Genomic DNA, 15,945 nt, shown 5'->3' on the forward strand with positions numbered 1-15,945 from the left:
AGGGGAAAAAATTGTGTTGTTAAAAAACCTTAATAAAAATATTTGTAAAAAAATAAAAAAAAAATCTCGTAATTGTAGGTGGAGAGCTCGATCCTCCACCTCAAGATCTTATCATTCTTGATCTTGCCCCGCTGTGTGTTATTGAACATGAAGGCTACCGACCGTTGGTCAGTGAGGAGAGTGAAACTCCTGCCGGCCAGGTAATGTCTCCAATGCCGCACAGTTTCAACGATAGCTTGTGCCTCTTTTTCGACGGATGAGTGTCGAAAGTCTGAAGCATGAAGGGTGCGGGAAAAGAATGCCACGGGTCTGCCTGCCTGATTGAGAGTGGCGGCTAGGGCGACGTCTGATGCGTCGCTCTCTACTTGAAAGGGCAGTGTCGACTTCCGGTTGCGGCGATGCCCAGCTAAGCCGCACGTTTCGGCGGCTCCAGCTCAAACGGACCTTCGGGCTCTTTTAAGAGCCCCAACGGGGAATTTTTTCAGGACGAAAACCCGGTGTGGGGTGAGTTAATAGGGAGTCCCCCCCAACGAAAGAGAAAAATATCGTCGGCGGCGGCTACATCGCGAAGAATCCTCGACGATAGGACAGGAGGAAAAAGAAGCAAGATGGCGGCGGAGTAAGCCCAGGCGACATGGGGGCCCGATTAAGACGAATTCTTAAGACGGTGTGTGGAGCTACTTAAGAAGGAGGTGCTGACCCCGATGCTACAGGCAATTGAGGGGCTTAAGAGGCACAAAGGATCCAGGAGACAGAGCTCCGCGTGGTGGAACAGAAGGTGACGGATAATGAAGACGAGATCCTGGGCCTGGCGGTCAAAACACAGACGCACGAGGCGCTCCACAAAAAGTGCATTGAAAGGATTGAGGCCCTAGAAAACAGAGCACGAAGGAAGAACCTTCGGATCCTGGGTCTCCCCGAGGGAGTGGAAGGAGCGGACTGCGGGGCTTACGTGAGCATGATGCTAAGCTCGCTGATGGGAGCTGAGGCCCCTTCGGGCCCCTTAGAAGTGGAGGGGGCTCATCGGGTCCCTGCGAGGAGACCAAAGGCGGGAGAACCACCTAGGGCGACAATCGTGCGATTTCACCGCTTTAATGATAGAGAAGTGGTTCTGAGATGGGCCAAAAAGGTAAGGAGTAGTAGATGGGAGAATGCGGTGGTACGGGTGTACCAGGATTGGAGTGCGGAGGTGGCGAGAAGGAGGGCGAGTTTTAATCGAGCCAAGGAGGTGTTACACAAGAAGAGGTGAAGTTCGGGATGCTGCAGCCGGCGCGACTATGGGTCATGTACCAGGAGAGGCATCACTACTTCGAAACGGCGGAAGAAGCATGGACCTTTATTAAAGCCGAGAACTGGATCGGAACTGAGGGACTGATATTAGAGGGAAATGTCACTGTCGCTGTATATAGAGATGTAAATTGGGAAGGGGGGGGACACTAAGAAATGTGGGCGCCGGTGGGGGGAAAGAAGAGACATAGGCGGAGGATGAGGAATGGGAGTGGGGCGGGAGAGGAGCTGCGCCACAAGGGGCGGGACAGCTACAGAGAATATGGAGCCTACTGTCCTTGTTCCGCGCCAGAAAGGTGATGGCGGGAAGATAGGCGCAAGGTAGATGGGAGTTCCCCGCACGGGGGTGTCAAGGAGTGAGCGGGAGAAGCCGGGGTCAGTTGAAGTCAGCTGACTTGCGGAAGTAATATGGGGGGAGCAATCACGCTAGATGGGGATCTAGCGGGGGGCGGGGGGGGGGGGGGGGGGGGAGGATAACTGGGTTGCTGCTGCAGAAATCAAAGAGGAACTGGCGAAAGAAAGGGTGGTCGGGGCTGGAATGCGCCACCTGGGGAACGAGTGGGAGCGCGGAATCGGCACGTGGGACTGGCCTAGAGAGGGTGATGGCTAGTCGACACGGGAAGGGGGCAGGTAGCCCCCCAGTGCGGCTGATCACGTGGAACGTGAGAGGCCTAAATGGACCGATTAAAAGGGCCCGAGTGTTCGCGCACTTGAAAGGACTGAGGGCAGACGTGGCTATGCTCCAGGAGACGCACCTGAAGGTGGCGGACCAAGTTAGGCTAAGGAAAGGATGGGTGGGACAGGTGTTCCATTCAGGGCTGGATGCAAAGAATAGAGGGGTGGCCATACTGGTGGGGAAACGGGTATCATTCGAAGCAAGGAGCATTGTAGCAGATAGTGGAGGCAGATATGTGATGGTGAGTGGCAGGCTGGAGGGAATGGAGGTCGTGTTGGTTAACGTATATGCCCCGAATTGGGATGATGCGGGATTCATGAAGCGGATGCTGGGACATATACCGGACCTGGAGGTAGGAAACTTGATAATGGGGGGAGACTTCAACACCGTGCTGGACCCAGGGTTAGATAGATCCAGATCTAAGACCGGAAGAAGGCCGGCAGCGGCCAAGGTGCTTAAGGGGTTTATGGACCAAATGGGGGGAGTGGATCCATGGCGATTTGTTAGACCGAAGGCCAGGGAGTTCTCCTTCTTCTCCCATGTTCATAAGGTGTACTCCCGGATAGATTTTTTTGTTTTGGGAAGGTCGTTGATCTCGAGGGTGGAAGAAACTGAGTATTCAGCCATAGCTATCTCGGATCATGCCCCACATTGGGTGGACCTGGAACTAGGAGAGGAGAGGGAGCAGCGTGCACTCTGGCGATTAGGTGTGGGATTGTTGGCGGATGAGGGAGTCTGTGGAAGGGTGCGGGGATGTATCGAGAGATACCTGGAGGCCAATGACGACGGGGAGGTCCGAGTGGGAGTGGTATGGGAAGCACTAAAGGCGGTGGTCAGAGGAGAGCTGATCTCCATCAGGGCCCACAAAGGGAGAACAGAGGCCAAGGAAAGGGAAAGATTACTGGGGGAGATCTTAAGGGTGGACAAAGAATATGCGGAGACCCCGGAGGAGGGACTGTACAGGGAGAGACGACGACTCCAGACGGAGTTCGACCTTCTGACCACCAGGAGGGCGGAGGTGCTGTGGAGGAAGGCACAGGGGATGAGATATGAATATGGGGAAAAGGCTAGTCGCCTGTTGGCCCATCAGCTGCGAAAGAGGACAGCGGCGAGGGAGATAGGGGGAATTAGAGATGAAAAGGGAGCTACGGTGCGGAAAGCAGGGAAGATAAACGAGGTGTTTAAGACCTTTTACAAAAGACTTTATAGGTCCCAATCCCCGGAGGGAAAAGAGGAGATGCGGCAGTTTTTGGACCAATTAAGGTTCCCGAGGGTGGAGGAGCAGGAGGTGGAACGCCTGGGGGCACCAATTGGGGTGGACGAGGTTACCAAGGGGCTGGGGAACATGCAGGCAGGGAAGGCCCCGGGACCAGATGGGTTCCCGGTGGAATTTTATAGAAAATATGTGGACTTGCTGGCCCCGCTGTTGGTGAGGACTTTTAACGAGGCCAGGGAAGGGGGGACTCTACCCCGACAATGTCGGAGACGACGATATCGCTAATTTTGAAGCGGGATAAAGATCCGCTGCAGTGCGGGTCCTATAGGCCTATTTCACTACTAAATGTGGACGCCAAATTGCTAGCAAAGGTGCTGGCATCGAGGATAGAGGACTGTGTCCCGGGAGTGGTGCACGAAGACCAGATAGGATTCGTAAAGGGAGACAACTAAATGTCAATGTGCGATGGCTATTAGGGGTGATAATGATGCCCCCAGTAGAGGGGGAGGCAGAGATAGTGGTGGCAATGGATGCAGAGAAGGCATTTGACAGGGTGGAGTGGGAGTATCTATGGGAGGTGCTGAGGAGGTTCGGGTTCGGGGACGGGTTTGTTAGCTGGGTCAAACTCCTCTATGGGGCCCCAACGGCAAGTGTGGTCACGGGTCGGCAAAGATCGGAGTATTTCCGACTATACAGGGGAACAAGACAGGGATGCCCGCTATCTCCATTACTGTTCGCGTTGGCAATTGAACCACTGGCCATGGCGCTGAGAGACTCCAGAAAATGGAGAGGGGTGATTAGAGGGGGAGAAGAACACCGAGTGTCACTCTACGCGGATGACCTACTGCTGTATGTGACGGACCCAGTGGGGGGGATGACAGAGGTCATGCAGATATTGAGGGAGTTCGGAGATTTCTCGGGATATAGGCTTAACATGGGGAAGAGTGAACTTTTCGTGATACACCCTGGGGACCAGAGTAGAGGGATAGAGGGCCTGCCACAGGAGAGTGGAAAGAAACTTTCGATACCTGGGGATTCAGATAGCCAGGAGCTGGGGAACCTTGCACTGACTTAATCTGACACGACTGGTGGAACAAATGGAAGAGGACTTCAAGAGGTGGGACATGCAGCCGCTGTCACTGGCGGGCAGAGTGCAGGCAATTAAGATGATGGTCCTCCCGAGGTTCCTATTCGTATTCCAATGTCTCCCTATACTGATCTCTAAGGCCTTCTTTAAAAAAATAGACAGGAGCATCACGAGCTTCGTGTGGGCAGGGAAAGTTCCGAGGGTAAGGAGGGGGTTCTTACAACGTAGCAGAGACAGAGGGGGACTGGCGCTGCCGAATTTGGGCGACTACTACTGGGCCGCCAATGTGGCGATGATCCGTAAATGGATGATAGAGGGAGAGGGAGCGGCGTGGAAAAGACTAGAGAGAAAGTCCTGTAAAGGGACGAGTCTAGAGGCGCTGGTGACGGCGCCACTACCGTTCTCACCAAAAAAATTTACCATGAACCCAGTGGTGGCGGCAACATTAAATATCTGGGGGCAATGGAGGCGACAGAGAGGTGTGCTGGGAGCCCTGGTGGAGTCCCCAATTAGGAACAACCATAGGTTTGCCCCAGGGAGGATGGATGGAGGATTCCAGAGCTGGCACCAGTTGGGAATTAGGAGGGTGGGAGATTTATTTATAGACGGGACGTTTGCGAGCTTGGGAGCGTTGGAGGAAAAGTATAAGCTGCCCCGGGGAAATTTCTTTAGGTATATGCAGGTGAGGGCGTTCACAAGACAACAGGTGAGGGAATTTCCATTGCTCCCGACACAGGGGATCCAGGATAGAATGCTCTCGGGGGTGTGGGTCGGGGAGGGCAAGGTGTCAGAGATATACCGAGAGATGAGAGAAGAGGGGGAGGAGCTGGTGGGCGAACTAAAAGGAAAGTGGGAAGAAGAGCTCGGGGAGGAGATAGAGGAGGGTCTGTGGGCTGATGCCCTAAGCAGGGTAAATTCCTCTTCCTCGTGTGCCAGGCTTAGCCTGATTCAATTTAAGGTGCTACATAGAGCACACATAACGGGAGCAAGGTTGAGTAGGTTCTTCGGAGTGGAGGACAAGTGTGGGAGGTGCGGCGGAAGCCCGGCAAACCACACACATATGTTTTGGTTGTGCCCGGCACTGGAGGGGTATTGGAGGGGAGTGACGGGAGTGATTTCGAAGGTGGTGAAGGTCCGGGTCAAACCAGGCTGGGGGTTAGCTTTATTTGGAGTTGCGGATGAGCTGGGAGTGCAGGAGGCGAAAGAGGCCGATGTCGTGGCCTTTGCGTCCCTAGTAGCCCGGCGTAGGATTCTACTCATGTGGAAGGAAGCGAAACCCCCCGGACTGGAGGCCTGGATAAACGATATGGCGGGGTTCATAAAACTGGAGCAGATTAAGTTTGCACTGAGAGGATCGGCTCAAGGGTTCACCAGAAGGTGGCAACCATTCCTCGACTACCTAGCGGAACGATAGAGGGAAGATAGATGACCAGCAGCAGCAACCAAGGGAGGGGGGGGGGGGAGGAGGGGGGAGGGGGAGAGGAGGGAGGGGGAGGGGAAAGTTTCATTTTATGTTAATTGGTTAGTGTGGTAGTATGCATTAGGGGTCATGTGGGACTGTGAAGCCGTGATGTCATTGGCTGACAGATCCCGGGTCCTGGTTGGACGTTGACCTCTAGCTCCGCCCTGGAGGCGGAGTATAAGTACCAGGAGTCCTCCCCCGCAGGCAGTCTACTACTGAACTGCGGGGGAACAGTCACGCTTAATAAAGCGTCATCGACTTCACTCTATTCGTCTCTCGGAGTCTTTGTGCGCTACAATTTATTAAGCGTGACTGTTCCCCCGCAGTTCAGTAGTAGCTTTCAAGCACTGGCAGACTTGTTTCGAGGCCTACCTCAGAACGGCCACCGGCCGGGTCACAGAAGACCAAAAACTACAGGTCCTGCACTCGAGGTTAAGCACGGAGATTTTCTCCCTCATCGAAGACGCAGAGGATTTCCAGACGGCGTTCGCAGCACTAAAAAGTCTCTCTGTTCGCCCAGTAAACCAGATCTATGCTCGCTATCAACTCGCAACGAGACGGCAAAGTCCCGGAGAATCGATAGATGAATTCTACGCCGCGCTACTAATTTTGGGACGGGCCTGCAGCTGCCCGCTGGTGAACGCAAATGAACACACGGACATGTTAATGCGCGATGCTTTTGTGGCGGGTATGAACTCCTCCCAAATCCGCCAAAGACTTCTAGAAAAAGAGTCGCTAGGACTCTCAGAGGCACGGGCCCTAGCAGCCTCCCTAGACGTGCCGCGCGAAATACCCGCGCCTACGGCCCCGACCGCGCGGCAGCCCATTGGGCTCCGTACGCACCCGTCGTGACAAACCACCCCCCCCCCCCCCCCGGGACACCCCACAGGCTTGCGCGGTTCAAACGCCAAGTCGCACCGGGGGAGCCCGCTGCTATTTCTGCGGCCAGGCGAAACACCCCCGGCAGCGCTGCCCGGCCCGCGCAGCGATCTGTAAGAGCTGCGGGGAAAAGGGCCATTTCGCGGCTGTGTGCCGGTCCCGCGAGGTCGCCGCTGTCCCGGGAGATCAGGGAGCCCTGCACGCCGTTTACGCTCCCCAACCCCCCCAGCGCCCCATGTATGACCCGCCGGCGCTACCACGCTGGGTCCCGACCACCGCTCTCCCCGGAGAACAGGGAGCCCTGCGCGTTCCTAACGCTCCCCAACCCCCCCAGCGCCCCATGTGCGACCCGCAGGCGCCGCCATTTTGGGTTCCGGCCACCACGAGGGGAGGAAGGGCGCCGCCATCTTGGACCACCCCAGACCTGTGCGACGCATGGGGGTGGCCATTTTGTCCACCCCCGCCGCCATCTTGTGACCCCCCAGCCATGTGCGATGCATGGGGGCAGCCATCTTGTTCACCCCCGATGCCATCTTGGACGGCAACAACGGACCCCAGTGTCGACGGCTCCACGGGGTTCGAAGAAAACGCTCAACCATTACAACCACGTCTGGCTTCAATGACGCTGGACCAAGCACGGCCCCGGACGCTCCAGACGACGACGACAACGGTGCTGATAAACGGGCACGAGACACCATGCCTGGTCGACTCCGGGAGCACGGAGAGCTTTATCCACCCCGACACGGTAAGACGCTGTTCTTTGACCATCCGTCCCAGTGCACAAAAGATTTCCCTAGCTGCAGGATCCCACTCCGTACAGATCAAAGGCTTCTGCATAGTTACCCTAACGGTGCAAGGGAGGGAGTTTAAAAACTACAGGCTCTACGTCCTTCCCCAACTCTGCGCGCCCACATTACTGGGATTAGATTTCCAGTGCAACCTGCAGAGCCTAACGTTTCAATTCGGCGGCCCAATACCCCCACTCACGATCTGCGGCCTCGCAACCCTCAAGGTTGAGCCCCCATCCTTGTTTGCAAACCTCACCCCGGATTGCAAACCCGTCGCCACTAGGAGCAGATGGTACAGCGCCCAGGACCGGACCTTCATTCGGTCCGAAGTCCAGCGGCTACTAAAGGAAGGCATAATCCAGGCCAGCAATAGTCCCTGGAGAGCACAGGTGGTAGTAGTAAAGACAGGGGAGAAGCAAAGGATGGTCATAGACTATAGCCAGACCATCAACAGGTACACACAACTAGACGCGTACCCTCTCCCCCGCATATCCGACATGGTCAATCGGATTGCCCAATATAAGGTCTTCTCCACCGTGGACCTCAAGTCCGCCTACCATCAGCTCCCCATCCGCCCAAGTGACCGCAAGTACACAGCCTTCGAGGCAGACGGGCGATTATACCATTTCCTAAGGGTCCCATTTGGCGTCACAAACGGGGTCTCGGTCTTCCAACGAGAGATGGACCGAATGGTTGATCAACACGGGTTACGGGCCACGTTCCCGTATCTCGACAATGTAACCACCTGCGGCCACGATCAGCAGGACCACGACGCCAACCTCCAAAAATTCCTCCAGACCGCTAAAGCCTTGAACCTCACGTACAACGAGGACAAGTGCGTTTTTAGCACAAACCGGCTAGCCATCCTGGGCTATGTAGTGCGCAATGGGATAATAGGCCCTGACCCCGAACGTATGCGCGCCCTCATGGAATTTCCCCTCCCGCACTGCTCAAAAGCCCTAAAACGCTGCCTGGGGTTCTTTTCATACTATGCCCAGTGGGTCCCCCAGTACGCAGACAAGGCCCGCCCCCAATACAGACCACGACCTTCCCTCTGTCGAAAGAGGCTTGCCAGGCCTTCAGCCGCATCAAAGCGGATATCGCAAAGGCCACGATGCGCGCCATCGACGATTCCCTCCCCTTCCAGGTCGAGAGCGACGCCTCCGACGTAGCTCTAGCGGCCACCCTTAACCAAGCGGGCAGACCCGTGGCCTTTTTCTCCCGAACCCTCCACGCTTCAGAAATCCGCCACTCCTCAGTGGAAAAGGAAGCCCAAGCCATAGTGGAAGCGGTGCGACATTGGAGGCATTACCTGGCCGGCAGGAGATTCACTCTCCTCACGGACCAACGGTCGGTAGCCTTCATGTTCGATAATGCACAGCGGGGCAAAATCAAAAACGACAAGATCTTAAGGTGGAGGATCGAGCTCTCCACCTTCAACTACGAGATCTTGTATCGTCCCGGAAAGCTGAACGAGCCGTCCGATGCCCTATCCCGCGGCACATGTGCCAACGCACAAATTAACCGCCTCCAAACCCTCCACGAGGACCTCTGCCACCCGGGGGTCACTCGGTTCTACCACTTTATTAAGTCCCGCAACCTCCCATACTCTTTAGAGGAGGTCCGTACAGTCACAAGGAACTGCCACATCTGCGCAGAGTGCAAACCGCATTTTTTCAGGCCGGATGGTGCGCACCTGATTAAGGCTTCCCGCCCCTTTGAATGCCTTAGTCTGGATTTCAAAGGACCCCTCTCCTCCACCGACCGCAACATATACTTCCTTAATGTGGTGGACGAGTACTCCCGCTTCCCATTCGCCATCCCCTGCCCTGACATGACCGCGGCCACAGTCATTAAAGCCCTGAACACCATATTCACACTGTTCGGTTGCCCCGCATACGTCCACAGCGACAGGGGTCCTCTTTCATGAGTGACGAGCTGCGCCAGTTCCTGCTCAGCAACGGTATAGCCTCGAGCAGGATGACCAGCTACAACCCCCAGGGGAACGGGCAAGTAGAGAGGGAGAACGGCACGGTCTGGAAGACCGTCCTACTGGCCCTACGGTCCAGGGACCTCCTAGTTTCACGGTGGCAGGAGGTCCTCCCGGACGCCCTCCACTCCATCCGGTCACTTCTCTGTACAAGCACTAACCAAACGCCTCATGAGCGCCTCCTTGTCTTCCCCAGGAAGTCCTCCTCTGGAACGTCGCTGCCGACCTAGCTGGCGGCCCCAGGACCCATCTTGCTCCGAAAACATGTGCGGGCGCACAAGTCGGACCCGTTGGTCGAAAGGGTTCACCTCCTTCACGCGAACCCGCAGTACGCTTACGTGGAGTACCCCGACGGCTGACAGGACACGGTCTCCCTGCGAGATCTGGCGCCCGCCGGCAACACACACACCCCCCCGACACCAATCATCCCCTTCCTGCCACCGCCGCACCCCGCGACCGCCCCCTTCCCAGGAGGGTCGGTCCTCCTCCCAGGCCCGACCAGGAGTGAAGCCCAAGCTGAAACCGTAAGGCTCCCGGAGACGACAACACCGGAACAAGCACCACCACCACCACCGGGGCCGAGGCGATCGACACGGACGACCAGACCGCCCGACCGACTCGTGGCGTCGATCTAACACTACAATATGTGGACTTTTAACGAGAACATTTTGTCTTTTTTTTCCTGACGATTGATGTAAATAGTTCGAAACAAAAAAAAACCTTGTACATACTGTAATAACATGCGAAAGTTTTCCCCCCAGGACCAGCCTTGTAAACCCTTACCACCATGCGAAGCATCACCCCGCCGGGTTCATTTTTAACAAGGGGTGAATGTGGTAGTATGCATTAGGGGTCATGTGGGACTGTGAAGCCGTAATGTCATTGGCTGACAGATCCCGGGTCCTGGTTGGACTTTGACCTCTAGCTCCGCCCTGAAGGCGGAGTATAAGTACCAGGAGTCCTCCCCCGCAGGCAGTCTACTACTGAACTGCGGGGGAACAGTCACGCTTAATAAAGCCTCATCGACTTCACTCTATTCGTCTCTCGGAGTCTTTGTGTGCTACAGTTAGTTTACCATGTTAGTTAGTTACTCTTTATTAGATTGTAGTTATCATGTTACTTGTACTGTTAAACTTTCTTTATGTTTGATGTGTAAGGGAAAAAAATTGTGAATGAAAAATTTCAATAAAATATATTTCAAAAAAAAGAAAGGGCAGTGTCTCGTCTACTGCGTGCATCCCAGCCGTGGCGATATCGGCTCTGATACGGGTGAAGGCCTGTTGTGCCTCGGCCATCAGGGGAAAATGGGTTGACTGTATGAGTGGGCGGGCCTTGTCCACATAGTTTGGGACCCACTGAGCGCAGTACGAAAAGAACCCCAGGCAGCGTTTGAGGGCCTTGGGGCAGTGGGGGAGGGGAAGCTCCATGTCTTTTCTTACTCTCATTTTTCACATCATCTCTATATCACATTCAAGCCCCAGCATGAGTGTGGGCAGGAAATCTGTACTCAAACCTCTTCCTGTGGCCATATGAAAGCTGGCCCATCACCATACAGAACTGTCTGCTGTCTAATTTCCAGCATGACTCAGAGTGGCAACTCACAGACTGAGGAATCACATTCTACTGCAATTAGACACTGGCATGGTAAATGGTAAGCCTTTCACTTGCAATGTTGTCCCTAAGCAATCAGTCCAACTTATGGCTATAGAATAAAAATGATGGAACAGAGCATAGGTTATTCAGTTTATTCAATGTATAAGCAAATGTAAAATTACAATATTGACGTGACTGGTGTACCTGCTCGCTCAGAATTTGCAATGCCCGACATGAAGATGCTGAGGAACCATTCCAAAGAGTACTGGTACATGGGGTCCACATTGGACAAGTCGGACACACAAAAAAACAGGATTTGTGTGCGGACAGCCACAGGAATGTACTGCAGCCGAGTGATATCAATATCTTTCTCCGTTTGTTCTGCTATTGTCACTTTTATCTGTGGGAAGATTAATTACATATTCAGCATAGCAGAGTAAATTGATGGCGTTCAGATTATATAATCTATGTGCTTAGAACTGCACAGGTATATTGCCTGTAAATGTTTCCGTGCCAATTTTCTTAATTAGCATTTCACCCTCTGTTATCTTGCCTTGGTGACCAAAAGTCGCTGGTGGACCAATGTACTGAGTGTCAGTGAGCTATTTAATCGTACAGGGCACCACCTCTCTTTCTGTTCTTCCTGATCACAACACAAGAATAATTTCAGCGGGAACAACCAAAAGATAATTTGCCATTCTTTAACCGAGGGATGCTGAGACCAAAGAAGAGGCTCTCTGTAGTTTTTTAAATTGGGATGCAATTGGACAAAACACCATTGGGCACAATTCTTTGGAAACATTTCTGAGTGTGGTAGCGAGCAGCAATTGCCGTGAGCTTCCCACCGCTCGGCCCAGCGAGGCCGGCAAAGCGATTCAACATTAATTGGTCGACTTAACGAAGCCTCATTGGCTTCTCACTGCAAATGAAGGCTCACCGGCTGATTCACCCTCCACACACGCCAGCCCCCCAGCTAACAAGGTCGAGCAGCGCTTAAGCTGCACTTGCTCAGCCAACCCCAGCCAGCTCGTGATAAAGGCACCCAGGAGACCGGTCCCAAGATTCAGGGATGCTGACCTGGGGGGGGGGCTGCTGCTAAACGCTGTGAAGGCCGGGAGGGATGTCTGTTCGGTCCCGAAAAGTCAGCCACCACACAGGCAATGCAGCCTGTGATGAGGTGGCGGCAGCTGTCAGCTTGGGGAGTGTGACCAGGAGGACTGGCCTCCAGTGCCGAAAAAAGGTCAATGACCTACTCCGGACAGCACGGGTGAGTAGACACCAACGCCCCCCCCTCCCCCCGCCCATCCACTCCTCATGCGACCCCCAGCCTTTCCTCCAACCCCCTCCCTCCTCAACCTACCCCAAACCATCCTTCACACTCCCTCTCACACCACTGTGAACCACATTTGTGGCTAACGATGCCCTCTCTGTGTCTCCTCAGGAAACGTCAGGAGAGGGCCCAGACTGGTCTTCGCAAAGCTCCACCCGGAGGACCTATCAAACGTGAGTAGTGATTGCCGTACTGACTGACCCATCCCTTCCACTGGCTACATGTTCATTCGCCCGCAGGTCCTTCAGCCAATAGCGCCAGCCCATCCCGGGCGGCCCCCCCTCCTGAGTCCGAGAAGAATACCTCGGGGGAGAGCTCCAAGGGTGCAACTGTTATAGTCGCGGCACAGCTGTCATCCCCATCCTCCACCAGCACAGATACACACATCTCTGTGGGACATGTTAGTGGACAGGCTTCGGGGGCACAATCTGGTGAGCACCACACCGCTGATGATGCACATCAGGTGAAGGAAGTAACCCCCAGGCAAGATAGCAGTAAGAGGGCTGCTGGATCCCAGGACCTAGCTGGGTCCCAGCCCGATGCTGAGCCTGTGGTACATAGGAGCTGTTGGAGATGATAGGGACCAACATGAATGTTCAGAGAGAGATGTCAGCAGATCCATAGCCATTTAGAGGCGTCCAAGAGGCTAGGGGTGCAGGAGATGGTGCCGGCAATGAGTGGCACCGCTAAGGTGGTGACCGCAGTAAAGAGCCTGGTGTACGACATTGGCACCATGAGTGAAGGCGTCCAAGGTGTCACACAGTCGGTGATGGCCATGGCCAAGGGTCTCACAGAATATCTGACTTGCTGGGGGATGTGACCCAGTACCAGGCCGACCTTGATGAGGTTCTGCGGGTCATGTCCCGCTCTCAGATGTAAATGACCGAGGTGCTGCGGAGCCTGTCCCAGTTGCAGGTGGGCATGGCGCACGGCCCAGTCACTGAGGAGCACCACTGAGGGGCTCAACACTATAGTGCAGACCATGGGGAACTCCCAGGACTGGTAGAGCAAGATGACACGGGGGGGGGGGGGGGGGGGGGGGGGGGGGGGGATGGATGGGTTGAGGTAGGGGTTGGGGAGGGGGGTGCGAGGCCTGGATAGAGTGAACGTGGAGAGGATGTTTCCATTTGTAGGAAAAACTAGAACCAAAGGACACAATCTCAGACTAAAGGGACAATCCTTTAAAACAGAGATGAGGAGGAATTTCTTCAGCCAGAGGGTGGTGAATCTGTGGAACTCTTTGCCGCAGAAAGCTGTGGAGGCCAAATCACTGAGTGTCTTTAAGACAGAGATAGATAGGTTCTTGATTAATAAGGGGATCAGGGGTTATGGGGAGAAGGCAGGAGAATGGGGATGAGAAAAATACCTGCCATGATTGAATGGCGGAGCAGACTCGATGGGCCAAGTGGCCTAATTCTGCTTCTATGGATTATGGATGTGGGTTGGAGGGGTGGGGTGCGGCACCATCGGGAGTGGGGTTTGTCCAACACATTAAACACCTTTTACCACAACCATTATGATCCCTCTGTCACTTCCTTCTGCAATGTGGGCTGACCCTCCCCATGGCGTTCACCCACCCTCCGGCCATGGACATGTCCCCAGAGCTGTGTACAATCCCCTGGGTGTTCGGATTTTGCCTGTGTGGTATTGCCTCCCGCAGTGTTCAAGCACAGTATCCAGCCATCAGGGTGTGATTGGGATGCGAGGCAATGACACTCTCATGCTACATGGCCCGCCCACCCATGGGAATCCACTCGGCATATGTGAAGTGCTCACTGAACCAGGATTGCCAATTCCCGATTAGCAATAGCCTTCAGCCGTGCAGTCAGAGGCCTCAGCAGTTATGGGTGGTTGTTGGAGCAGACGAGCGGTGACCAGTGCACCCCCCCCCCCCAAGGTGACCCACCCCTCCAGAGGGTTCTCCACCCCCAGGCGACGGTCCCCCATCCCCCACCAAGCATTGGGGTGGCAAGCCCAGAGCCCCGGGCTCTTTACCTGTGAGCAAAGATGGCTACTCACCTCTTCAGCTCCCCACAGAAGCCCTACCGCCAGGTTCATGTTTTTTAAAAAGAGTACTAACTAGCACCACCGTGAGCACTTGCTGGAGAGGCCGCTGCAAGACAGGATGCCGTTGGATTTGGGGTAGCTCTCGTTAATTGTATGAAAATGGGGCTTAAGTGGTGATAATTGTTTTTTCCCACGGTACGGGAGATCTTGATTTCGCCTACAGGAGCGGGCCGGTTGCATTACATACTGTTTGGTGCCTGGTATGGATCCAGTTATTCACCTTCCCGCTATTCACCTTCCTTGTTATGCTTGAGCGAGAACGCAACGAGGCCGGACAATCGTGCCCATTAAGTTTGAAAAGAATAAGTGAGGAGATGAGATAATGAAGAAATAATTAATGCCTATCTTAGATTAAGGTACAAAGGGAAGAGTGATGGAGTGATGAAATTCTGAGAATTCAGTGACAGCAATGAATGCTGCACTTTTGGAACTTCAAAGGAAAGAGTGTGAAATATTTAGCGGAGTGATAGTGATTTGATAAAAATAGCAGTTTTGATAAAATACATGACTTCCATACTTCTATTATTATTATCATCCTTCCATTAATATTGCAGTGCTTCCAGAAACATTATACCTGTACTGCCAGATTTATTGGATTTATGGGCAGCACGGTGGCACAGTGGTTAGCAGTGCTGCCTCGCATCTCCAGGGACCCAGGTTCAATTCTGGCCTCGGGTGACTGTGCAGAACTTGCACAAGGATGCAGGGGCGCAGCACGGGGATTGGATTTGATTTATTGTCTAGTGTACTGAGATACAGTAAAAAGTATTGTTCTGCGTACAATCCAGACAGATCGTTCCATACATGAAAAAACATAGGGCATACATAAATATGCAATGCAAATAAATAGGCACAGGGAGTTTCTGGTGCTCCTGGCAAATGGAGCACTGTTGGGTCAACATCTCTATATCCGTGTCCAATCCGGACCACCAGACATAGCTTCCTGCCAGCATCTTCATTTTGAACACTCCAGGATGTCCATAATAATAATAATAATCATTATTATGAAAGTCGTTTAGTACAGCAGCCTGTCCCTTCGCCAGTGCTTCACAGGAGGATACTGTTCTCCACGGTCAACTCCAACAATTTTGACGAGAAAGCCTTCAACTCCCGAAGCTCCCACCAGATGATACACCCTGGCAAGTCACGATTACACGGGGCAGTGAAGGGCAAGGAGTCCATGAAGTTCAGGACAGCAATCACTTCCTCCACCATTGGAGCACTCGTGGATTCGACTTGCAGGAGAAGACGGCTCAATGCATCAGCAAGCGCAATCTGGGTCCTTGGGTAGTGCTCGATAGAGTATTCGTAGGCAGCCAAAAACAGAGCCCATCGCTGAATCGTTGCAGACGTTATGGGTGGGACCACCTTGCCCCCAAGGAAGAGGCCTCGTAATGACTTGCGATAAGTGACGATACTCAAATGGCGGCCATCGTTGTATTGATGAGATCGCTTTACACCAAATACGACTGCCTGACCCTCTTTCCCGATCTGGGCATGCTTTCTTTCGGCCGCAGCCAATGTCGGGGAGGCAAAAGCAGGCTGTCACTGCCATCGTCCATTTGATGGG

At 54.0% G+C, this 15,945-nt stretch overlaps 1 protein-coding gene across 1 annotated transcript in view; it reads right to left on the bottom strand.

Annotated features, from left to right (window-relative positions):
• The window catches only part of dnah1 (dynein, axonemal, heavy chain 1), a 1,119,271-nt gene that overhangs the window by 220,239 nt on the left and 883,087 nt on the right, over window positions 1-15,945 (bottom strand). The window contains exon 64 of the mRNA XM_072472076.1: window positions 11,183-11,378. Within this exon, the coding sequence (XP_072328177.1) occupies window positions 11,183-11,378 (196 nt within the window). The remainder of the gene's footprint in view (window positions 1-11,182; window positions 11,379-15,945) is intronic.

Source organism: Scyliorhinus torazame, chromosome 13 (genome assembly GCF_047496885.1).
Source record: "Scyliorhinus torazame isolate Kashiwa2021f chromosome 13, sScyTor2.1, whole genome shotgun sequence".
NCBI lineage: Eukaryota > Metazoa > Chordata > Chondrichthyes > Carcharhiniformes > Scyliorhinidae > Scyliorhinus > Scyliorhinus torazame.